The 19,157-nt window shown below is 43.7% G+C and overlaps 1 protein-coding gene across 1 annotated transcript in view; it reads right to left on the bottom strand.

The window, feature by feature from the left end:
* GMDS (GDP-mannose 4,6-dehydratase) overlaps positions 1 to 19,157 on the bottom strand; it is a 629,429-nt gene that overhangs the window by 334,084 nt on the left and 276,188 nt on the right. Inside the window, exons 5-6 of the mRNA XM_051855925.2 lie at positions 15,121 to 15,313; positions 13,761 to 13,865 (exon numbers count right to left, since the gene is read on the bottom strand). Of these exons, the coding sequence (XP_051711885.1) occupies positions 13,761 to 13,865; positions 15,121 to 15,313 (298 nt within the window). The remainder of the gene's footprint in view (positions 1 to 13,760; positions 13,866 to 15,120; positions 15,314 to 19,157) is intronic.

Genomic DNA, 19,157 nt, shown 5'->3' with positions numbered 1-19,157 from the left:
GTCACGGATGGCTGGCTGCGTGGTGCTGGAGGCAAGCGTGTGGGTTCAAATCCTAAACTCTTGGCTTACTTTGGAAAGGTAGTTTAAGCTCTCTAAACTCCTGTCTCCCCACCTATAAAACAGACATAATCGTATCTACCTAATAGCTTTATTATTAGAATTAAAAGAGATGAGAGAGAACAGTGCCTACCACATGGCCAGGAAAAACTGAAGGTAAGCTGCTGTGTCATCTTTTTTATAAAAAATACCACTAACAGTCCTATCAGAGGACAGGTTTTTATAAATGTGAACTGATGGCTCAGGAGCACCCAACTTCTCAAGAGGGATCTGTGTCTAAACTTCAACTTTTAGAAGCACTTAGAAGCAGACAGGAAAAAGGAACAGGCTGAGAACAACCGAGCAGAGGCTTTGGGGACGTGGCTGCAGGCTGTGGGGAGGGAGGACTGGGTGGCAGGCAGAGCCACCACAGACCCACCAGGTCCCATCCCACAGTGAGCAGTCGCAGCAGCCCCAGCCCCAGGGGTGCTCGGGGGGCCCTGGGCAGTCTGTTCCCTCTTGAGCTCCGGGGAGCGCACAACCCCTGCACCCCCACTCCAAACCCAGCCCACAAAAGCAATCGCATTTTCATAATCATGAGTCGTCATCAACACAGCAGCATTCAGGGCTGTCCAAGTTCTGCTCACGGAACAGAGAAGCAAGCTCGTCCACTTTCCAAGATGTGCATTATTTCATTCTCCTGCCCGCCACACACGGGTAGACTGTATTCTCTGCATGTGTGTCCCTGTCCTAGAATAGGGCTGGAAGGAATAATTCCCTGTGTCCTCAGCTTTAGGAAGCCTTCCTCAACATCTTCTGGGCATGCCTAGTCTGTGGTCTCCCAGACGGGGACGTACTGGTACCAAGGCCCTTAACCATACATAACTTGGTCTTCCTCCAATAAAATTAATCTGTGCTTGTCTGAGAAATGCCGCTCCCTTCTTAGAAAAGAACTGCTCCCTGGCACAAATGACCTGCTAGGATCGTTCAGAGGGCTGTGGGCCAGGAGGAGCGTCTCCCCTGTGCCGCTACCTAGTTTTCCTCCTGTGGGCACAGGGGCTCCCCCATCCCACTGGGGAAAGGTGAGAAAGTCACCTTTCTCACGGCCAGGAGGGAACCCTTGTAATCCGACGGTGTTTGCACTGCCGGATCGCGTTCCCTCACGGGTTAATGACTTATACTCTCAGCTTCCGGCACCTTCTAAGAAATCTGCAACTTCACTAGCGGGAGAAGACAAGAGCAGACGTCTGCTTGAACATACGATTCTGCACATTCTGTTTACTCCACTGATCCTTAGACTCTCTCCATACCACTAACCTCTACATAACGATAACTGGGAATTAAACATCCCACAAAGCACAGGGGGCAGACCATCAGCCTCTAACATTTCATGCCCAATATCCTATGAACTACCTTACTGGGTGTTATCTACTGGAATTATCACTCACCTACCTCTGAATGCTTAGCTCCAAAGTGCTCAGGAAAACAAGCCATCTACCCCTTTATTTATTTTATTATTACATTTTAAATTGTAAGGTGGTGCAAATAGAACCCACTTCTCCAGGTAGGACATCAGTGGTAGTGGAATAGAACCAACATGCTGGTTGCTATTTTCTTTAGCTCAGAACAGCCCTAAGTGAAAACTTTTATTATCTGACTTTACAGATGAGAAGGCTGAGGCTCAGAAGTTGAGAACCTGGTCAACAGTCACTCATCTGAAGTGGCAGAACTAGACTCAATCCACGCAGCTGAATACATCTGATTCTTACCTGAACCAACTGAGAGGGCAACAGAATTTTGTAACAAATGGTGAAAAAGAAACTTCTGACTTAAACTAAAAAATTCTGAAGAAAATACAAAATGTTCTTTTGAAATAATGTGCAATTTATCTAATAAAATGTATTTTTTTGCACCTATGTGTTTGTTATTAGCACAGCCAAAATGTAAAGTGGGTGTTTTCTGGTTTGTAATTTTATTTGGCAAAACGTTAGTACTTCATGTAAGATTTTCATAGGACCATTAATAAAAATACATGAATCATTTTTAAAAATACATGAGGGTTTCATTAATTTTCTCAAGGGTCTTTCATAGGCCTTTGGTATTTACCCATAATCCCTTCATTCATATTTTCTGACTTCCTAACTCCGATGTTAAGTGGTTTTCCTGCCAGAATCTCACATGTAAAAGGCTTTTCCTACGACTGTAGCTTCTCTTCAACATCAGCTACATTTTATCCTTCTGAAGTCAGGGAGGTCCCCAGGCCTCCCCCGGTCACCAGCCAACATCACCAACATGTTCTCAGTTTTCAGTTGAGAGGCTCTGCAGTTGGCCAGCTCTGTTGCATTCATGCCTCACTCTCTCAGTAACACCTGTAGCCACAAGAAACCCACTAAAACAACTGGCTCCAATAGGGTCTCTCACCTGGGAAGGGTAGGGTAAAGGAACCAGCGCTCAAGGATTCAGCGAGGAAAACACGGGTACAGGGAAGAAAAGAGGAAGGACAAGGCAACACATGCTCAGTCTACGGGCACCGTCTTGATCTTTATCCCACGTGTCTGCACAGTGCTTCTCAGGATGCTCCGAGCAGGTGCGCAGGGCCCCTGCTCCACGTGCAGATGAGGAATCTGCAGACCGAGCTATCTGACTCAGTGCACACAGCTGGTGCCTAGCCACGTTCTGTTACACTGGCTGGCTATGTGTGGGAAGTTGTGTTGCATGAGATAAAGACAGTTGTTGGTTTTGGCTTCCAATGCCGATGCCACGTAAATTATGAAACATTGAAAAATATCCTTGAATTCTATTTAACAACCCCCAAAGTCTCACCTCAGTAGGTGACAGGGAATCCATTCTGTTTGGTGGTAATAACCACCTCCACTAGACCAAGTATTGCTTCAAGTGTCTTTCATGTTTAAGCAATTATACCTCATCTCTCCACACAGAATAACATGGACCAGACAGCGCTGCGAGCGCCAAGGATAAATGTCATCTGTGAAGTGTCATAGTCTACAAATGCGATGGTAAACCACATGATGTCACTTTCTGCCCCAACCAGAAAGGCCACCCAGAACCTGGTGGGCCCAGGGGTAATGGTCAACAATCTCACCATTTACGAACACACAACATGGCATTGTGTAAAATCCATGATGCTCTGCTGAACTCAAACAGGGATTACTTCATCCCTAGACTTCACAATAGGCAACTGAGTTTTTTTCGGTGAGTTATGACACTGATGCTCATCTAAAGAAACCACAAGGCACCTTTGATAGATAGAAATATAAATAAAATATTGAGTTGTTTGGTATTGGCTCACTTGTTTCTTGATTCATCTATAACTGCTTGATTTGAATTTGCTGGTCACAATGGCAAATACTAAGTAATATTCTGAAATATTACTTTATTTATACATATACTATGCATATATATCTATATAGTTTATACATAGAGAGAATGCTTTCTGCCTAATGTGATTAAATAAAAATAAGTTAGTTATTTGTGTCACACATTATATTACTTCCTAAAACACTGAAATATATATGAATTCTAATAATTCTAAAGGAAAAATCTCATATACAGTGAACCTGTCACAGAGATATTACTATAATCTTACACGCTGAAACATAAACTCCAATCTCTTTTAATGCTTATTTCATATCAAAGCCAAAACATGGACTCCACAGCTTATCCCCAAGGAAAGGATCTGTTCTTGTTAGAACTAATAACCAAAGTAAACATGCTCCCTGACTTTGGAAGTGAGCGACACGGTTCTGTGGAGCAGTGGGTGGCAGATCTGATTAAGACGGTCTCCAACTGCCAGCCCTGCTCTATGGGTGCCCTAAACTGGCTCTCACCTGGAGACCAGAAGACCTAGGGCTGAGACCTTCCCTGGAGTACTACTAATCAGAATGATTTTTTTCCTGTGTTCGGGTAAATATTTGCTAAAGCTCTAGGAAGGATTTAGTGGAAAAATAAAAGTGACATGTAAAGAAAAATGAGATCCCATTCTGATAGGTGACATTCACCCGGATTCGGAGACAACCCTTGGTTAATTCTAGAGCAGGGTTTCTCATCCTCACCACTGTCGACATCGTGTGCTGGGCTGGTCATCGTGCTGTCCAATGTGGGATGTTCAGCAGTGTCCCCAGCCTCTGTCTACTGATGCCTGTAGCAACCCCTTCCCCACTGTGGGCTGGAAGCATCTCCAGACTTTGCCACATGGGGCACACTCATCCCCTCCTCGCCCCTTAGCCTCCTCGTGCCCAGCTGAATGGTTCTCATTTTTACAACAAAGAACAATCGTTAGAAAAAACAAAGGAAAAAAATTACCTAAACCTTTACTGTGATGTGGGTAATTTCTACATTAATTAGTTTTAAAATTCTGGAGATTAAAATCATGACAATAAATGCATTTAGGTATTTTATGAAGCAAAACTTAGAAACTAAAAACAATGTTCCAAACTAAAATGCAGAACCTCAAGTTCCTGAACCTGAAACTATGAGATTCTCTCGGGTGAATACTGCTTTTAGACAGATATATATGGTTCCTTATGAATCCACAGTTAGAGGAATGTGCTGTATCTTCTAAAAAATGGCCCAATATCTAAACAATGGTGGCATATCATCCATTTGTGACAGTCTCAAACTGTTAATTATGTGTTTACTTTCAGTAGTTACTTCTTATTGCAATGTGGTTTTTTTAAATGTATTTGTCATTATTTCTTATTCTTCTCATTGCCAAAGTTTGATGATACCCAAAGCAAGTTAGTTGCACTACACATTTTATTATTAGAAAACTCTCACTGTTGCACTGTGACTATTTCTGCTAAACATCAGAAAGGAATACTGCTGTTATCAAAACTAATTAATGTCTTTTATAAAAGGTAAGAGTGGCTGAGGCCTTAAATATCCAGCTTCACCACACGCCCCGTTCTGACTCACAGGGGTTGCTCCTGCCCAGTGCCAACTCTCAGATTCACAGATATGCTATTCCCACAACCGAGAACAATGTTCACACCTGTCCTGCAGGACTACCCCAGTCTCAGCGCTGGCATTGGCTGGGTTTAGGACTTTGCAGGCAATAGTCTCAGACTGCTTCCACTTCTTCACTGACTAAAAACGGGGATGGAGTGAGCTTCCCAATCCTTTCTGCTTCATCTTGAGAGAGTATTTTGAGGGAATGAACACAGGTGGATGTGAACTGGGGGTCCCCCAAGAGTTCTCCCAAGGAAAGAATAGCATCTAATGGGTTAGTATGCATTTTTAAACACACAGGAAAAACAGAATAAACAGATGTATGGGTTTCAATATACACATAAAGAAAAGTAATAAGAACAACGAAGTAAAAATTGTCTCTGAAAGTACTGAACTACTAAATCAAATATAATAAAGAAGATGAAGGGTATAATCCTTTATGCTGTTGAAATGTTTGATGATGATGATAAAAGCCAGGTTACTCTGATTCTGACTTCTCGACTGGGAATGAAGCACAAAGGTGCACACACGCCAGGGGCACTGTGGTGCCCACTAGGCTCTCGCCGAATTCCAGAGAAAACAGCGTCCAGCCACGGAGGAGCTCCTGGCGGGAGCAGGCCACAAGGGACCACAGTCCAGAGGCAGCAGGGGAGCAGAGCGGGGCTGGGAGCGAAGCGAAGGTGGAATGAGAAAGAGAATGAGACGCCCTACTGGGAAGAGGGAAGGCTTCGTCCAGAGCTGAATCAACATCCTATTCTTAAACACTTAAACGAGAGACAGAGAGAGAGGGAGAGAGAAGAGTGGGAGGAGAATGGAAGAAACACACTGTCGACACAGAGCGTGATGTCTTAGTCAGGCCAGAGGTATCCAGGGATGAAGCCAATCACTTCCGTGACTCACTGCTGGTAAACTAATGGCCCACGAGGTGGATTTCCAAAGCCAGACCTCACCACCTCAGTCAGCCCTACAGCAGCAGTCCCTGCGCTGCCCAGACGTTCCTAATGACCGAAAGATGGACATGAGTCAACCTGGAGAAAAACAGCCTCACCGGAGGACTGGAAACCATAAGTGTGCCTCCTGCTCTGCCAAGATGGTGTCTTCGGAGCGGGAGCCCTCTGCAGTGCCCTCGAGTGCCCACACGAGGCAGCAGAGAGCTGTGGCCAAGCACACTCCAGGCCCAGCCTTTCTCCTGCATGAGCCAGCCTGGGAAGTCGCCCAGAGCCCTCGGCCACTCCTCAGCTGTGGACGCTTAAGGCTCAAGTCCCCACGCAGCTTGCAAACTGAAGACCCACTAGAACATTCAGTGTGTAGATCACCGCTTAGTAACGATGGCCACAGTCATCAAAGTCAGGAAATCGGGTTTATTCTAGTCATTTAATCTTACTGTAATCTTCTGAAACAAGAAGCTAGGTTCTATTTCTATTTTTGGATGTCTCTCAATTATCTTGAAAAATATGTAATTTCATTTGGGATATACTTGAATTATTTATAATTTTTCAAAGGTCACCAAATTTTATTTACAGCATAGCAATATGTTGAAAATTAAGATGTAATCGGCAACCTGGTTAAATTACTCACGTAATGAACACTGGATAATCTTATTTTACATTCTAATGAAATAAAGAATCAGAATTAATTACAGGGGCTAGCATTGCGGTGTAGTGGGAGAAAGCTGCCACCTGCAGTGCTGGCATCCCTTATGGGCACCAGTTTGAGATCCAGCTGCCCCACTTCCGATTCAGCTCTCTGTTATGGCCTGGGAAAGCAAAAGATGGCACCAGTGCTCAGGCCCCTACACCCACGTGGGAGACATGGAAGAAGCTCCTGGCTCCTGCCTTCAGCTTGGCACAGCTCCAGCTGTTGCGGCCATGTTGGGAGTGAACCAGTGGATAGAAGACCTCTCTCTCTGTCTCTCTCTGTCTGTCTCTCTCTGTCTATGTCTCTGCCTCTCTGAAACTCTGCCCTTCAAATAAATAAATCTTTTTTAAAAAAGAATTAGAAATATTATTAGCTTGCTTTTAATGTTCCAATTGGGAGAATTACTTTAAAATGAAGAGTAGATTATTGGGGACAGCACTGTGGCACAGTGGGTAAAGCCGCCACCTGCAGTGCCAGCATCCCATATGGGTTCCAGTTCAATTCCCGGCTGCTCCACTTGCGATCCAGCTCTCTGCTATGGCTGGGAAAGCAGTAGAAGATGGCTCAGGTCCTTGGGCCCCTGCACCTGCGTGGGAAACCTGGAAGAAGCTCCTGGCTCCAGGCTTTGGATTGGCACAGCTCTGGCTGTTGTAGCCAACTGGGGAGTGAACTATTGATGGAAGACCCCCCCCGCACCGCCTCTCCTTCTCTCTCTGTGTAACTATGACTTTCAAATAAATAAATAAATCTTTTAAGAAATAGATTATTGATAATATATTTGAAAGAATTTCTAGTATTCATGAGCTATATCACAGTAAATAAAAATCTGAGTATTCTTCCCATAGTTTAACTCGCATAAGACATCACAGTCTTATTAACTGTTTTGTGTTTCAAATTTAGCAACAATAGCAAAAAAAGTTTGTACATGTAGATTTCTTCACAGAAACTAAATGACACTAGATAATAAATAAAACCTTTTTTTTTTAAATGGAAAATATAAAAATCAGCAATTTCCAGTAGAAAGTTATCACCAATACTATTTGTGGCGAACAGAATAGTGTATTTATGTAAATAAAAGTGTAGAGATATGCAAATGAAACAGCCAGATAGATACAGAATTTCAAGTGTGGAGAAAGAGTATAAGAAAAAGTTTTTCAGATACAGATAGTTTTGTGCAAGCTATTCATGAAATAAAACACTTATCTTTAAAAATTGGATATATTTTCAACAAACTGGAGTGCTTATTAACGAAAAGCTTCTTGTTAATATCTGAGAGCGTCAAGATATAGAAAGTCATTCACAAAACAAGCTAACACTTTCATACTTTATGATTCTAAAATTCTAACCATTATTCATTTACATTTTGCATATTACTAAAGTGCCTTCACTTTATAAAAAGCAAACCTAAAGCAAGAATGTATCAATCATCTCACTTCCACCATAAGACTGACCAGATGGCTGATTGAGACAAACAGGCTAAACTGAATTATTGTCTTTACAAATTAGATCAATGATTTCCTAGATTTTATTTTATGATAACCACAGTTGATTCTTTCTCTAGATATAGTAAAAGTTCTCATAACAAAACAAAAATATTTAAAGTGAAAACCTAAATAAAGCAAGTCTTTAAATTAAAAGAAAAACAGGCAGGAGTTTATAGATAAACATTTCAGATGCCTAGATCCCATATTGTGCCTGGGCTCAATATCTAGTCCCGGCTCCTGGCCCCAGCTTCCTGCTAATGAGACCCTAGGAAGCAGTGGTGATGGCTCCAACAGTTGGGTTCCTGCTACCCACATGAGAGCACAAATTGAGAGTTCCAACCTCCAGGCTTCACAACCCTGCACACATCTGGGGAACAACATGGTGGGTCAGAGCTTGCTTTCTCTCTCAAATTAAGCGAAGAGAGAGGAGAGAGAGAGAGAAGAGAGAGAGAGGAGAGAGAGGAGAGAGAGAGAGGAGAGAGAGGAGAGAGAAGAGAGAGAGAAGAGAGAGAGGAGAGAGAGAGGAGAGAGGAGAGAGAGAGGAGAGAGGAGAGAGAAGAGAAAGAGGAGAGAGAGAGAGGAGAGAGAGAGGAGAGAGAGGAGAGAAAAGAGAGAGAGGAGAGAGAGGGGAGAGAGGAGAGAGAGGGGAGAGAGAGAGAGAGAAAGGCAAGAGAGAGGCGAGAGAGGGAGAGAGGAGAGAGAGAGGAGAGAGAGAAAGGAGAGAGAGAGGCGAGAGAGGGAGAGAGGAGAGTGCAGAGAGGAGAGAGAGTAGAGGGGAGAGAGGGAGAAGAGAGAGGGAGAGGAGAGAGGGGAGAGGGGAGGGGGAGAGAGAGAGAGAAAGGAGAGAGAGAGAGAGAGAGAGGCGAGAGAGGGAGAGAGAAGAGAGGAGAGTGCAGAGAGGAGAGAGAGAAGAGAGAGAGAGGAGACGGAGAGAGGTGAGAGAGAGGAGAGAGAGAGAGGAGAAAGAGAGAGAGAGAAGAGAGAGAGAGAGAGAGAGAGGAGAGGAGAGGAGAGGAGAGGAGAGGAGAGGAGAGGAGAGGAGAGGAGAGGAGAGGAGAGGAGAGGAGGGAAGAGAGAGAAAACAGGAAGCAAGAAAGTTTAGAATAAAGAAAAGACACACATGAGAGTCCGAAACAAAGCTGTCAGAACTCAGGAGCTGGGTTGCTGTGGCGAACCATGTCAGACCCTGGCAGCTAACCAGCTTGCTGGGTTCCGCACCTCACTGACAAGTCTCCTTCCTTGAGAGCACTCAGTCACTCCAGGATAGCAGCGAAGGACAACACGCGGGGCCTCAGCTGACTTCAGGAAATCTGCTGCAGGATTCATCACTCTCAACTCTTTGTCCATTATCTTTGATGGAAATCTTTTTTTTTTTTTTTTTTTTTTTAAGATTCATTATTTATTTGAAAAGGCAGAGAGAGGGAAAGAGACAGAGACAGAGATTTTCCACTCCCAAAACGGCCATAATGGCCAGGTCAGAGCCAGGAGTGAAGAATTTCTTTCAGGTCTCTTACGTGGGTAGGAGGGAACCAAGTACTTAGGTCACCCTCCACTGCTTTCCCAATGCAGTAGCAAGGAGCTGGGTAGGAAGTGGAGCAGCTGGGACACAAAGCATTGCCCACTGGAATGCCAACGCTGCAGGCAGAGGCTTTACCCACTTCGCCACAACGCTGACCCCTGAAAATGTTTCTAAAAGACTACCTTGCCACACTGGGAAAAACCCACAATAAACCCAGCTGGACATTCTTGGGCCAACAGCTCCTCTCTTAAAGGCCCAGACTGTAAAGATTTTAGGTTTTGCAGGTTCTAGGACTCGGCAGTGTGAAAGCAGCCATAGGCAGTATGTACACAAATGAGTCTGGCTACGTTCCAATAAAGCTCTATTTACAGAAACAGGCCTCTGGGCAGGATTTGGTTCATGAGCCAATGCTTGTCAACCTTTTGTTTAGAATATCTTTATATTTAAAAAAAATCTTCCACACTTTTTAAAGTCAGAAATTATCATAGAATGTTACTCATGCAAACAAAAGAGATCATGCCAATTATTTTTCACTGGGAAAAAGTGTGTAATCCCTAAACACTACATTAACTTGGACTAATTGGGCATTTCGGATTGTATACCTTGGACTAGGTTGAGGTTTACCCCTGGACCATCTTAAAAAAACAGTGTTTTTCACCCTGTGATTACAGCGCACGAGAGGACTGATGTATAAATACTCAACCAATTTTAGAAAGCAAAGTCACTTAACATATCATGGCAAGTTGTAGGTGTACAAATTAAGATGAACTGAAAATTAATTTTACCTGTTTATTAAAAGACATCAGATTGAATCTTCACCTCAAAATAGTTAGCTTTAATTTGTATATGTATAAAGTCAATAAAACAATATTTACTTAAAACTCTACCGCAGGGTTCAGCACTTGGCACTGCAATTCAGTCGCCACTTCAGACACCTGTGTTCCGTATCAGAGAGCCTGGTTCAAGCCCCAGCTACTCCACTGCCAATCCAGCTTCCTCCTGACACACATCCTGGGAGTCAGCAGATGATGGTGTAACCACTTGGGTCTCTGTCAGTAATTCCAGGCTCCCAGCTTTGGCCCAGCAGAGACAGAAAAAGCTCCCATTCACTGGTTCACTTCCCAAATGTCCAAAATAACTGGACCCCAGGCTGGATCCAGGAGCTGGGAACTCAATCCGGTTTCCCTTTGGGTGGTAGAAACCCAATTACCTGAGCCATCACACCATCTGCCCGCACCTGCAGTGGCAGAAAGCTGGAACCAGAAACCAGAGCTGGGAACTGAACCCTCGCACACGGCAACCTACTGGCATCTCTACCTCTAGGCCAGACACAGGCCTCTCAAGGCAGCAAAGTTTTATCCATTCACTGAAAGGTATTTACTGCAGGCTTATTAGCAGCTACCTAGTACTTCAGAAACTGGAGATTTAAGAATACAACACAGTCCTACCAATTAAGGAATTTGCCAGTTTAATCTAATTTGAAAAATAAGTTTCAAGGTTTCTTATTTATTTATTTGGCAAGGAAGAGAAAGAGACAGAGACAGAGACAGACACACAGAGATGTCATGCAATGTTTCATTCCCCAAATGTCCTCAGTGGCCCCCAGCTGGGGCTGCAGGCTGGTGCTGAGACCTCAATGTGGTCTCCGGTGTGGACAGCAGTGCTGGCCCCCAGGGCCTGCACTGGCAGGACTGGAGACTGAATCCTGGCACTGTGGTCTGGGACACAGGCATCTCCACTGGCATCTTGACCACCAAGCTAAATAACCATCTTTCCAGCGTTGTGGCAGGGGGTTAAGCTACTGTTTGCAACACTGGCATTCCATATGGGCACCAGTTCCAGTTCCGGCTGCTCCACTTCTGATCCAGCTCCTGCTAATGCAGAAGCTGGCCCAAGTCCTTGGGTCCCTGCACCCACCTGGGACAACAGGAAGAAGCTCCTGGCTTCTGGCTTCAGTGGCTGTGTGAGGAGGGAACCAGCAGATGGCAGATTCTCATCCTCTCTCTCCTCCCTCTCCCCCCCACCCCCACCCCCATTCTGCCTTTAAAATAAATAAAATATCCACAAAAGTCCATCTGTAATTTTCAATTTTTTAAAAAGATTTTATTTATTTACTTGAGAGGCAGAGTTACAGGGGAGAGACAGAGAGAAAGGTCTTCTATCCACTGGTTCCCTCCCCAAATACTGCAATGGCTGGAGCTGTGCCGATCTGAAGCCAGGAGCCAGGAGCTTCTTCTGTGTCTCCAATGCGGGTGCTGGGCCATCTTTCATTGCTTTCCCAGGCTATAGTAGAGAACTAGATCGGAAGAGGAGCAGCTGGGACACAAACTGGTGCCCATATGGGATGCCAGTGCTACAGGCGAAGGCTTAGTCTACTATGCTACAGCACTGGCCCAATTTTCAAATTTTGAACAATTCTATAAATATTTAGTACTAGATACTTTACCAAAGTATTGAGCTTTTTCATTATTTGGTTATAGAAATGAAGTGGAAAATGTGATACAATTGATTTCTGGATATACAATAAGACAAAATGGTATATGCTGCCATTTCAAGTGTTTAACGGATATTGAAGAGAGGCCCTAAGCTGCAGAAAAACACATCCAGGATAACTCTCTTTTCACGTCTGAAGATACGTGGGAGATTCTGAAGGAACGTTAACAGAGGGTCTGGTGATGACTGGGATTTAGTCTGAGGGGTTAAACTTTCTCTTTTCTTCCTGTATTCTCAACTTTTAAATAAAGAATCAGTATTTGTTTGTAAATAATGTTTTTAGGAAAAGAAAATCATTAACATTGAAAAAGACAAAAATTTATTCTCATTATAAGGACACCAGTAGGGGACTGGGAAGGAAGTCATAATTAAATTTATCCTTTTACTCCACAACCAAGAATGCTTCCCCTCATCTTAACCAGGTCCATAATAAGCACTTTGTATTTAGTTTTTTGCAGGTAGAAAGTGGAGGGGGGTAGTACTCAGAAACTCAAACAATGTGAACAGACCCATTTGCGAGGAAAGAGGCAGGGACTGCCGTTCACTGAACGCAGTCCTTGGGGGTCCCGCACGCCAGATGCTGAGGCCAGGCTAACCAAGATCTTCCTCCCTGACCACAAACATCACCCAGACAGGGCCCCCGTGCTCGAGAGTCCATCATGGGAACTTTTAATGCAAGCAATTATAAAATAAAAGTGTACTGACGCTAAAGATGCCTTAATAAACCTGTCACTTAAATCTTTCTTCATGACTGGCTGGGTTAATTAGGTGGCTATGCAGTCACATCAACATGACTAGCTGCAGAGCACAAAACAACTTTTAACACTGGATGGATGTCTCATTTGCTCTCAGACTAGAAGGCTGAATGATAGTTAAATTTAATAAAACTGCTTTGTAAGGCTGCATATACTTTGTAAATATTTCTCATGCTTCAGTAAATCAGAAGTAACGCTGCAGGTACACATTTGCTCATTTGAAATCAAAATGCTAAGCATGAAGAGCTAGCAAGAGGTAGCAGGCTCAACAGCAACTATGGAAAGGCATCAAGCCAACGCAATAACAACACACTTTTCTGGGGAAAATGGACAACACTTCTAAATACAAGAAGTGTTTCCAATTTGTTTTTGAATACAGCCTAGGAGCATAGTACCTTCTGGATGTCTGCTTAATGGAAGGTAAAGTAAAGTAAAAATAGTTTATAATTCAACGGACTAAAAATAAAAAATAATTCAGATTTTATAAGTTGAATCTATATGACTAGGAATGATCTCCAGAAAGAACCAATGAATTACAACTAATTCCTTACATTCATACAGAAACCTCTTAACACCTCAGTGGAAAACATGTTTGGTAAGACCTACTAAAGAAAATGGCAAAATCAGAACACAGTTCAGTTTTTCATGTTGAATACCCTCGTTCACATACCCCCCATACACACACACACACATTTAATGAACATCAAGGCTGGACTTAAATCTCTTCATTCACCCCTTCTGACATTCATAAGAGTTAGAAACAGATGTAGAAAATTTCAGTCCACAATACATACACGGAAGATACATATAACTTTTGTTGTGGGGTTAGAATCCTAAAAGCTCCTTTCAAATCACACATTTACTAACCTCTTCTGGGGCTCTCATGATTGAAGAGAATGCCATTCACTGCAAAGAGATTATATGCTTCGCGGAAGTTCACCACAATCCAATAAGCATAGAGTTTTGCTGCCCCTATTGGAATAATTTTTAAAAGCAAATGAATTTTATTATAAAAGACAGTGTTTTTTTTTCACTCAATTCAAACAAGAAATAACTTCTAAAAATTAGAATTTACAATATATCAAAATAGAAAAAATCAAAGGCTAATGACACAGTAAAGGTCACCCTGGCAGCGAATCAGCTCACAAGGAAACAGTTAAGACTGTCTTGCTTTTGTAATTCCCACAGTTCGTCCTTTCAGAATCTAATCGATTCGCTGTAGTGTACATAATACAGCAAGCCTGCGGTGCCTTTTATTTTAGTTTTAAGGACTTAAAGAAAAAATTGAGGATCCTAACATTCAAACTACTGTGAACTTGCATCACTGAAGTCCTTCATGAGTATTCTCATTGCAGATATATTACATGTGATAGGCTTACATATACTATATTACATGTGATAGGCTTACATATAATATATTACATGTGGTAGGCTTACATATATTACATGTGATAGGCTTACATATAATATATGTGATAGGCTTATATAATATTACATGTGATAGGCTTACATATAATATATACATATGATAGGCTTACATGTATTACATGTGATAGGCTTATATAATATTACATGTGATAGACTTACATATAATATAGTACATGTGATAGGCTTACATATAATATAGTACATGTGATAGGCTTATATATAATATATTATATGTGATAGGCTTATATAATATTACATGTGATAGACTTACATATATTACATGTGATAGGCTTACATATAATACATGTGATAGGCCTATATATATTATATTACATGTGATAGGCTTATATATAATATATGTGATAGGCTTACATATAATATATTATGTGATAGGCTTATATAATATTACATGTGATAGGCTTAATTTTTTTCAAGAGTGTGCTCAGGGGAGCTTTCATCAAGGAAATAAAAAAAAGAATCTCAGAAGCCTTATCACTTCAGTAAATCTCACAATAGTTCAGAAAAAAAGAACCCTGTTAGGTCTAATTTTCCTTTTCAAGTGATCTGCACAGGAGGGCTGAATGAACAGGGACTGGTGAAGCGAGGTGGTAATTCTCCCTGGGGGCAATGGCAAATACTTGTAGTCAGCAGCGGATGAAGGCATGCTTCTCAACAAGTCTGGTCACTGCAGTCTAGCCCAGTGTTCATCTCACACTCAGATGACTTCAGCCGAGAGACACGAACAGAATGAAAGCAGAAACACACTCCCTTGCGTCCACGGAGAACGCTGTGTGCTCACCGTAGGGCGACCGAGGATAGAAGGGGGTGGTCTCCTTCTGCGGTATCTCTTGCACTTTCCCGTACAGCTCGCTTGTCGAAGCTTGGTAGAACTTCACGGAGTTGATGAGGCCACAGGTCTTAATGGCATCCAGCAGCCGCAATGTGCCAACCCCGTCCACATCTGCGGTGTACTCGGCTAAGTCGAAGGAAATCTGCAGGAAGAGAGCAAGCGTGAGGGAGACAGGGGCTCCGGGTTCACACACTGGGAGACGGCATCTTGGTGAGGAAGCAGTAGTACCTGCCAGCCAGGGTAGGAGTCCAGGTCATACCTATTTCTACTATCAAACGGCTGGGAAATATCTTACTGCCCACTAATTACCCTCTGTGAAGAACACTTTAACCACCCTAAAGCGCCTCCTCATTCTAGGCCAGAGTCCTCAGGACACAGTTCATCATGGGACAAAAGCCTGTGCCACAGAGTCATCTGCGTGCATTCCTGAAAAATTCTCACTGCACTGAGCGCTCGGGAGAGGAGCCCAGGAAATTTCCACTGTCACTAGATCCTAATTGGTGTTTTACAAAAAGACATCAGTTTGAGAACACAGCTGATTTTTTAAAAAAAGATTTTTCTTTATTTATTTGAGAGATAGAGTTACAGACAGTGAGAGAGAAAGACAGAGAGAGGAGTCTTCCTTCTGTTGTTTCACTCCCCAAATGGCCACAACGGCTGGAGCTGTGCTGATCCGAAGCCAGAAGCCAGGAGATTCTTCTGGGTCTCCCATGCGGGTGCAGGGGCCCAAGCACTTGGGCTGCCTTCTACTGCTTTCCCAGGCCATAGCAGAGAGCTAGACCGGAAAAGGGGCAGCCGGGACTTGAACTGGTGCCCATATGGGATGCCGGTGCCGCAGGCGCAGGATTAACCTACGGCACCACGACGCTGGCCCCTACAGTTGATTTTTTTAGGGGGATTGTTTCATTTTCTATTTTAAGTTCATACACAAGAATGACTGTAGCCGATCAGTCTTTTACTTTTTGAGGCACAGACAAGAAGATGCTAAAGTATGTACGAATTCAACAACTTCCAAGAAGGTGCTGTGAAATGCGTACATATTTTACAGGTCTGTACACTATTTTAAAAAACTAACTATTAACATACTTTTTTTCTTAAATTATGCTGCACACAATAAACAAATTAACCAATACTAAATCTCCTCAAATAACTGAACGGACAGTCTTTGTCACTGGTTTCCTCACTGCCATCTGAGTGGCCTTGGTTACTGCCTGTCCCGAGTGTTCCCTGAGCAGAAGCTGTGGCCTCGTCCATCCACACAGTATTTCAGGAGTGGGGTGACTGTGCCCGGAGACTTGACTCAGACCACTGAGCTCAGCCACTCAGGCCTAGGAATTAAGCTCATGTGGTAGCAACAAAATTAAAAAGAAGAACATGTGTTTCACCCATAACCTTTCAAAGCTAATAAAGCAAACTTGGTACCATTTTATTCCTTTTTAATAACAGTTTATTGATGTATAATTTACATACCATAAAATTTCCCCTTTTAAAGTTTACGATTCCATGGTTTTTAATACATTCACGACATTATGTAACCATCATCACCATCTAGTTCCAAGAACGCTTTCTTCACCCCTGAGAGCAGCCTGTATAAGCTACTGGTCACTCCCCAGGCCCCGGCTCCTCTGCTTGCTGACCGGAATCACCTCCCTGCCCTGGACGCTTCGTACCAGTGCAGTCCCCACGGCTGGCTTCTGGCACTTTCCACGCGCTCCTTTCTCGTGGACGTACGCCCGGGTGGCGCGCATCACGTGGCAGCGCTCTGTTCCACGTTCTGAGGAACTGCCAGACTGCGTTCCCAGTGGGGGCGCCATTCTACACCAGGCTCTCCGGCCACACACAAGGTCTGCTCTCTGCACACGCCCACCACCCGCTGCGGTCCGCCCTGGTGTGAAGTGGTGCCCTATCGCGGTTCTGACAGGCGTTCTCCTATGACACAATGCTGAGCATCTTTCCACTGCGTATGGGCCGTTTATGTATCTTCCTTGGGAAGTGCACATTTGGATATTTAGCCCATTTTTAAATTGGACTATTTGTCGTTTTAATAGAGCTGCAAACGTATTTTATTTATTCTGGACACAAGCTCTTAGATATATAATTCTATTTTTCCTCCCATTATTAATTGTGTGCTATGAAGCCAAAATGTCCAATTTATCTTTCTCTCGTCACTTGTGCTTTTGGCATCATACGAGGGCACTTCAATATGTTTGTGGTAAATGGAAGTGAAAGATAAATTTTGATTTAAAACACTTGGAAATTCATGCTTTTGAAGGATCTTCAAAAAGTTCATGTAAGGGGCTGGCATCGTGGTATAGTAGGGTAAGCCGCCACGTGGATGCTGGCATCCCATACGGGTGCTGGTCCACTTCTTATCCAGTTCCCTGCTATTGTGCCTGGGAAAGCAGCCGGAGATGGCCCAAGTGCCTGGGCCCCTGCCACCAATGTGGGAGACCCAGGGGAAGCTTGGGGCTCCTGGCTTCGGCCTAGCCGAAGTACACATAAGATATATGAAAACTTTTTTTTTTAACCAAAATAAACTTACCTTTTCATTTCACTTTTCAATGACCTTTTCAAAATATGCTCATAGTTAATGCTCTGTTTACCCTTCCACCACACAGGGGAACTACCACCCCGGCTTCTCCCCACATGGCCGACAGGTACCGCCCTCTCTCCTCCCTGATGATCCCGCCTTTCCTGGTTGTCACAGTGGCTTCCAAGATGGTGCCGGCTTGCTTGCTGGCTGCTGCCCCGTCCATGAGCTCCTCACCCGCTCCTCCCTGTCAGATCTGGTTCTCCCTCTAAAAAATCCCAGTGCTGTCATCTCCGTCTTTTCACGCCCCTTTAGCCTGTGGCACTTCGTCACTTCTCCTTCTTCTTAATGTTTTTATTTTAGGTGTTACTTATTTATTATCTCTCTGTCTCCCGCATTAAAACGGAAGCTGTGTGAGGGCTGAGTCTTATCTTGCTTTCAGCACAGTCTCCCACGCCTGAAACAGTGCTTGGCATGACACGGGCTGAACGAATGAAGACAGCATGTAAAGTAAACAGGACTTTAAATGTCAAATATACAAATATCAACGACAACTAGTAGAAAAGATCACAGGCTATTAGAATTACAGAAACTTGATAATCACTCGTATTGCAATGATGGGCAAAATTTTAGAGGACAAGACAGAGCTACACAAGTGTCGTAGCTTTACCATAGCAATGAGGACACAGGTCTCGATAGCTACACCATGCCAAGCAGCAGCCTGGACCCTAAATGATGAGGAGCGGCGGGGGCAGCTGGTCCCTGAAATATCCCCAGGCCATGTGAGGACATTCGTCCATGGGACACCACCAGGGCAGTCACAGAGGACGGGGTAAGGTCTTGAGGAATCAGGGGATTCAAATTCCACGTAGAACAGTATATTTATGTTCAAATATAAAGCAGATTGCTCTTATCAAGATTCAAAGACATATTCAAACATGCCCAAATAATTACCCTTATTTTTTTTATGAGTGGCACATCACAGCCTTTTGAGAAACAAACAGAAAATAAGGAATGGTTCCCTAAAGAGACTGCAGAGGACCTAGATATGGGTGCTGCACAGTCTACAGATTGGAATGCAAGTTACAGACCTTTTAAAAATCAGATCACACCGCCACAATGGACGCCTGAGCTAGGCCTCACAGCAAATAATACTTGCAACATTCTTTCTTCCTCTTAGTCACTGCAGCTACAGCTGCATGAGAGCTGAACAGAGGACCTCCTAACCAAGCAGGACAGGGACAACGACAGGAAAACACAGCTCCCAGGAGGGAGGCATCAACGTGGGCATGCAGCGGTGGCCGCAGCATTTCACATCCTAATGAATGGATCAACCGTTCAAGGGGATGCTGGAGGTCAGAAACGTCACACGCTTGATTCTTTAACCAAGAAGCCCAGCACACAACACTCCAGCTCCCAAGCCCGAGACCACAGAGGAGCGCTCGGCGGGAGGGGA

The sequence above is a fragment of the Oryctolagus cuniculus genome, chromosome 5 (assembly GCF_964237555.1).
Source record: "Oryctolagus cuniculus chromosome 5, mOryCun1.1, whole genome shotgun sequence".
NCBI classification, from domain to species: Eukaryota; Metazoa; Chordata; class Mammalia; order Lagomorpha; family Leporidae; genus Oryctolagus; species Oryctolagus cuniculus.
Note: the sequence above shows the minus strand (reverse complement) of the source record. Positions and strands in the feature narration are given on the sequence as shown.